The sequence below is a fragment of the Dipodomys spectabilis genome, unplaced genomic scaffold, assembly GCF_019054845.1.
Source record: "Dipodomys spectabilis isolate Male_0828 unplaced genomic scaffold, ASM1905484v1 ptg000106l, whole genome shotgun sequence".
NCBI classification, from domain to species: Eukaryota; Metazoa; Chordata; class Mammalia; order Rodentia; family Heteromyidae; genus Dipodomys; species Dipodomys spectabilis.
The window spans coordinates 1-7,135 of NW_024870783.1; the positions used below are offsets into that span (position 1 = coordinate 1).

General features: G+C 36.5%; 1 gene segment (V, D, J or C); it reads left to right on the top strand.

The window, feature by feature from the left end:
- The first annotated feature begins 6,278 nt into the window (after positions 1-6,278).
- LOC122114167 lies at positions 6,279-6,908 on the top strand. The segment is given in 2 exon segments: positions 6,279-6,365; positions 6,490-6,908. Coding segments are annotated over 2 exon segments (474 nt in total).
- The last annotated feature ends 227 nt before the right edge of the window (positions 6,909-7,135 follow it).

The window sequence follows — 7,135 nt, forward strand, 5'->3', positions numbered from 1 at the left end:
AAGAATAATGGAAAGATAGGAAAGATGCCATTGCTCCTAGAAATATAAATGTATATTTGCCAGGTGTCTGACAGCAAACTTAAATGCTTCATTTTCAGTCCTATTTAGCTACAATTCTAAATATAACATGCATTTTATATCTTGTACTATGCTTTTTCAAATAACATAGATTCAATTAAAACATAGATTTATGTAGCATAATCAATGAAATTCTTGGTATAGAACTGCAAAACATGGTGAAACAAGTCCTTGAAACACATGAAACAGTTGATTGTTTCTAGATTGAATTAGAAGACTGCACTTTTCAGACTCTTTTTCTATTTTAATACATGTTTGATTTCTTAGATAATGAATAGGCACCCGGACATCCAAAGCAGACTTCTTAGATTTCCATCAGCGCAAACACCATCTCCAAAATGAGTTCACACATACTTAGGAATCATCCTTCACTGCATCTCAGGACAGTTAGTTTAACCTATGACATCTCACAACTTACGAAATTCCTCTGTCACCATGAGATTTGAGGTGCCACAGCTCCCCCTGGGTACAAAATATGAAATACCTTTAGATCCTAAATTCTGGTAGAACATGTTTTTAAAAAAATTCTTACTCTAAATACAAAGAACCACATTTATAAAAGAATGGAGAAATATACCATGAACACTTACAAACATGAATATATTGAACAAATCAAATAGAACCTCTGATCTCACAGAGCTGCTTTCATTTGAAGGCAAAGAGCAGAAATTGAACAAAAGCTTCCCATGATTCTCTAATTCCTGACACTCCCCACATGCAGCCTTCCCTTTCTCCCATCACTACAAGTAACACCATTACTGAAAAAAAGTGAGCTGTGGACCTCTAGGCCACATTTTGTCTCCTTACCACCTGACATGATTAGAGTTAAGAGCAGGGTGATAAGTTACCTTTGACCATTTGTAGTTTCTTAAAATAAAACAAAAACAACAAAAAAATCCCTCTGATGCAATTTCATTGAAGGCCATTTAACCAAACTATCTTTTGAACACACATATTAGTTTTTCATTCCATCATTTCCATGCAGTTGGAAATCACCAAACACACAGATCAGAGCCATGAATTACACCTCAATCTCTATTAAATAAATATGTACCCATTTGTAGCAGAGCAAATTTTACTATTTTTACCATTTCTGTTGGTGAAGAACACCAATCTCCATTTGTTTTTTTGAGTTGTTCATAAGCAAAGGGAGAAAAAATAATTCTTATCTATTATATAATGTTAATCAGACTCAAAATGGTAGTTCTTTTGAACTGTGAATTACTTTCTACCTGTAATCTTTAAATTGGGCATGGCCAATTGTTTGCTGTATTAATTCATCTTTTGCAACTATTTGTTATGATACATCATTTACACATGGAAGCTCTCACTCCAAATAGCTATGAATGTTTGTAGACAGTTTGCTTTGGAAGATGCTGAATCTAAACCCATTGCAGTGAACATATGTAGGAAAGCTGAATGGCCTCTCTGAGAAGCCATGCCCTTGGCTGTGATCTGCAGTATTTGTCCAAGATTTGGCCTTGTCTGTCTTCAACTCATGGAGAAAAAATGACCTGTTAGTGGTACATGAGAAAGAAGCCTGCATATGGCTAAGAGTATACACATTCTTAGGATTGGGTAGCAACAAGCCCAAACCTTCTCCTAATACAGAAAGAAGTAGTACAGAAAGGGTAGAAGAGAGAAGTAGATTAAAATCATATCTTAGTATACAAATAAGCTTCTGTATTAACTTTTGTTTGTGATTCTTCTCTGGAATTTTCCTTTATTTCTGTATTCTTCTGTTCACTTCATTGTAAACTGAAATCTCTGCCAACTATCAAAGAAATATTGCCAAATGATCATGGAGTTCTAATCACTGTTATTTGGTATTAAAAGACTAGTTTATCTTACATCATATGATGTTAGTAAAAAAAAATCCACCATGTAATTATGATTCAAATTTAATTTTATTTTAAAGTAAAATTAAGAAGGAAAAGAATACAATGGAAAGAGGTCAATTCTTTAAAAAATATCATTGATGTCTCCAAAAGCAAGATTAATAGAATGGGTTGTTCTGATTAAAAGATGATATATAACCTGGCACCTGTGGCTCACTACCGTAATCCTAACTACTGAGGATGCTGAGATATAAGGATAGTGGTTCAAAATCAGCATGCCAGGAAAGTCTGTGACACTCTTATCTCCAGTTAACCACAAAAAAGCTGAAACTGGAGCTGTGGCTTAAGTGGTAGAGAGATAGAATTGAACACAAATACTTAGGGACATTGTTCATTCCCAGAGTTCAAGCCCTAGAACCAGCATAAAGAAACAGAAAGGAAATATGATTTATGCACAAGTGAGATACCATGGTGAAAGCCCTTGGTACAATTAATATGTATATGAAACAAATGAATGACAAGAGAATGAAATAGGTTCTGTTGGTAATTTATGGAGGGAGTACTATGAATGGAGGAAGTTATATGAAGGTGAAGATTATTGAAGTGTTTCTATGGAATATATGAAAAAGGACAGCAAAACCTGTGCAACTGCTTTAAGAAGGAAAATAAGGGATAAGGATGAGAGATCAAGGGTGTGAGGTTAATGGAGTACATTGTATGCATGTGTGTAAATGTCACAAGGAAACCCTTCTTGTACAGTTAATATATGCTGAAAAAGACTAGTGTATGTCTAGGACAAGCAGAAAAGCTCAAAAGCTATGTACATATGACCATATAAAATGATGCTATGCAAAATGAATCCCAAGATAGGGACACAGTGGTTTTATCTTTTTTTGCTGTTTTCTTTAATGTATTTATAATGTACTGTGTGATTGCTTTGTTTCTTTTGTATGTTCTTCCCCCATGGTATAACCCTTGTTTTCACTGTATTTGATTCTGATGCACTGCATCTTGTATATACATTTTTCTAACTTGGGGAGGGGAATATAAATAACAAAATGCTGAAATAAGGATACAGGTTGGTCCATTATAACAATGAGATGTACAAGACGCTATATTGAAACCAAACTTTACAACTTCACTGAGGGAGTTGTAGTAAGGGAGTAGATGGGAAAGTGGGGAAGGAAGGGACGGTAGGGGAAATTTCAAAGGAGGAAATAACAATGCTCTATAGGAAATGAACTCATTACCATATTCATGTATCTATAATCCTTCTATACAGTATTTTTACAAAATATATATAAAAAAGAATTTAAAAAGAAATTAAATATATTCTTGTTCTCTAGCAGTATAAAAGCAGTGGTCAAAAATTGTATGCATTACTTTTTTTCATTTTACAGATATTGCTCACTATGTCATTATGTTTTCAAAAAGATCTCAATTTGAAGTCACTGAGGTACTCTTAACCAGACATGTGAATTCAATCTTTAATATTAGTCACTATACATAACATGTTTTTGAACTTGTGAAGAGATGGCTGTAGATGAATGATCTCAAGACACAAAAATTCCAAACAAAAGAATACTTTAATGGTCATGATGGCCATAATGGTTCACAGCTATAGTTCAACCTCTAGGAAAGCAGAGAATGGTAGGAATGTGGTTCCAGTTGAGTCAGAACAAAGTAGTCAGACCACATCCCAATAATCAAGCCACAAAGGTACAAGATTTCAGTTTGGTCTTAAATTTTGTGGTCTTATCACTCGTGGTGATCACATACCAGATTAGATTAGATTTGTGCCTTTTCCCCTTCCGTGTTCTGTCAGTAATGAATATTTGTGAGCAAAGTCATGAAGTGCTGCTATGTTCTGTAAGGATATCATTACTGATGATCTTTATTTCAATTATAGATTAAGGTGTTGGATGTTGGATTTCTCTGCTATATAGTTGTTCTTTTTCCTTTGAAATTGCGAGGATTTGTGGAGAAATATATGGTGGTTTATGGATATCACATCCCTAATGAAAATATCTCTACTAATCCAAGGATTTACAATTTATTTCATGGAATACTTTGATATTTATTCAATATTCAAAAACTCACAAAATTGGCCAGTGGGCATTCCTTGTTAGCTGATTTCTCTCCACTCTTTCCTTTACTTCATCCACTATGAATTTGTAGTTTGTGACAACAAATGACCCAAACTCATCTTCTTTTTTTCCTGCTTTTGATAAAGAAATAAACTGTTCTGCAAGGTCACTGGTTTTATTTATGAGAGAATAAATGAGGTCAGTTAATGAAGGTGCTATCTGTTATTAAAGCTAAAGCATCATTACTTCTAGATTAGAAAAAATTATCCACTGTGCATCTATTCATCTATATGTATATATATTTATATGTACACATTCATATATACATATGTATACATGCATACATATGTATGTTTATGGTAATTACTTCACTCACATCACAAAATTAGGACATTATTAAATGAATTCTTGGAAAAATTTTCTGATTTTCTTCTTTCCACAAAATATTCAGTATAAAATATTTGGAATATGTCACTAACATTAGATGAAAATTTCATTTAATTAGCTTACATTTTTTTACCTCAAGAGTACGAATATTTGTTCTAAATTTCCCTCATTAATTTAATCATGTGATCAACAACTCTTCTGGGTGATATGAAACTCTTAGTGTTACTGCCACTGATGTGATCATATCATACACCCCCTACTCCCAACCCCAGATTTGTTCAGACATTCCTCAGAATGTGATAACATGGATAAGATGAGCCAACTTTGTATCCCATGCAATAGTGACTTCCTGAGCCCTGACAACTGCACAGGCAAATCCAACACATATGGATGTCCTCTTGGGTCACTCCATCTCAGCACCTACAACAGAGTCAACAATGCTATTTCTCACTTGCACAAAAAATCAGCTCTCCTCACTCTTGCTTCTAAGCCTCATGTTGCCTCTTCCCAATATGGATGACATTTCCATGTTCTATTGATTTCAAGACTCTGTTTAGAGGTTCCAACATACTCACTCTGCTTTGGCCCAATATCTTTACCAAGGTGTGCAGCACAGTGTTCTCTCAGGAACTAGAAGAATACACCTAACAGAGGAGACATTTGTAGGTTTAGGCCACAATAGGCTTCAAGATAACCTGAGTGCATCCTACCTTTCAAGGACAATCTATCTCTGTTTCTGAACGTAGTACTTGTGGTGAAGATGTTTAAAAGCCAGAAGGAATAATACGAAGATCTTCAGCATGGACATATGGAATTATACACATTTCTAAGTCAGTAAAAATTATAAAGGCTGGTCAGACATGAAGGGAGAAAGGCTCTGAAAGGACGCGCTTGTATGGATCACCTGGGACAAAAACTCAGAGATAGAGGAGATGATAAGACTGAACAGCTCAGTACAGAAGTCCAGGCATTTTCTTATCAATACAACAGCTCCACTTACATATTCCACCTCCATGGATTGAATTCATTACAGGAAAACAGTGCTAATAAGTTTACACATACAGATTATCAGTGAATCAGAGCTACTGTAAAACTTTCTATTCTGTATAATAAAAGCAGAAATGGTCAGATAAGTTGATGTTAGGTGAAATGAACCCCAAGATAAGTACGCAAATGTTTTTGATTTCTTGCAATTGTTCCTAACATATTTTTAAGATTATTTCTTTGTTGCTTTGTATGTCCCTCCCCCACGGTATAACCCCTGTTTCACTATTTTTGATGTTGGTATAATATGTGGAGGGGAAGAGAAAAAATAAATTGTTTAAATAGGGATACATTTGGAACCATTGCAACAATGAGATGTACATGACATTACGTCGAAAAATGAAATTTACAACTTTGGCACGGGGTTGGGGGGGGATGGGGGGTAGATGGGAAGCAATGGAAGGGATGGGAAACAAAGTGAGAGGCAACAATGCTTGATAAAAATGTATAAATTACATTGCCCATGTAATTGTAACCCCTATGTAAGGTATTTTCACAATGAGAAAATAGTAAAGAAATGCCAAATTTGTGTTGTGCAAAATTTGTAAATTTCTGGAACTAATAGTCCAATGAACAAGTTTGTTTCAGTTAAAGTAATAAGAAGAAAAGAAGATTTGATCTTCCAAAATACCATTGTTGTGCACACATCACAGGAAAGCAACTTGGTGATTCTCTTCTGTGTTTAAAACTTATTCTGTTGCCCGACCTAGTTCCCTTGAGACTCAGAATGTGCAGAGTTGCTGAGATGAGGCAGCTGGAAAGCTGTGTATAACTCTGCTGCTGATTTGCATGCACCAATAGCAAAGCCCAGTGTGCTCAGGACTTCTTCATAGGCTGCTCACATTAGGCAGTAGTCAGTCCAAGTCAGCACACAGCATGGACATGAGGACCCCTCCTCAGCTCCTGGGGATCCTGCTGCTCTGGCTCTCAGGTAAAGAAGGACAATGCTAGGGATGAACACAGCTCAGTGTGATCCAAGATGCTTACTCTTCAGGGATGCCTTCTTATAACTTGATAATTAGTCTGGATATTTGTTTTCATGTTTCTGCTTCCAGGTGCCAAGTGTGATATCCAGATGACCCAATCTCCATCTTCACTGTCTGTGTCTCTAGGAGACACTGCCACTATCACTTGCAGGGCCAGTGAGGACATTGGGTATGTTTTAGCCTGGTACCAGCAGCAACCAGGGAAAGCTCCTAAACCCTTCATCTATCTTGCTGATAGTTTGGAGTCTGGAGTTCCATCAAGGTTCAGTGGGAGTCAATCAGGGACAGAGTTCACTCTCAGGATCAGTGGCCTGGAACCCGAAGATGTTGCCACTTATTACTGTCAACAGGGTAGCAGTTTCCCTTCCACAGTGATACAAGGCATAACCAAAACCTCCCAGGGAAGCCGAAGTGTGAGTCTGGGCTGCCCCAGCTGCTCCTCCTGCTGCCTCCACCTGCTCAGAATGTTGTCAGAAAAGGCCAGTTAATACTTGGATAGTCTGAATTCTGGCATCAGTCCTTTTTGATCCATCAGTTCTCTGTTGACTTTCTGGTGTTCTTAGATTCCTGGCAGCACTTTTCATCTCTGCCTTCACTCTCTTCCTCTCTGTGCCTCTGAACTGAGGGTAATAACCCAGGTGATGTGATGCTGACTCTTGTCCTACATTCGTGTCATTGTTCTGAAATAGATCTGAACTAGTGTGGGGTTTTAGGG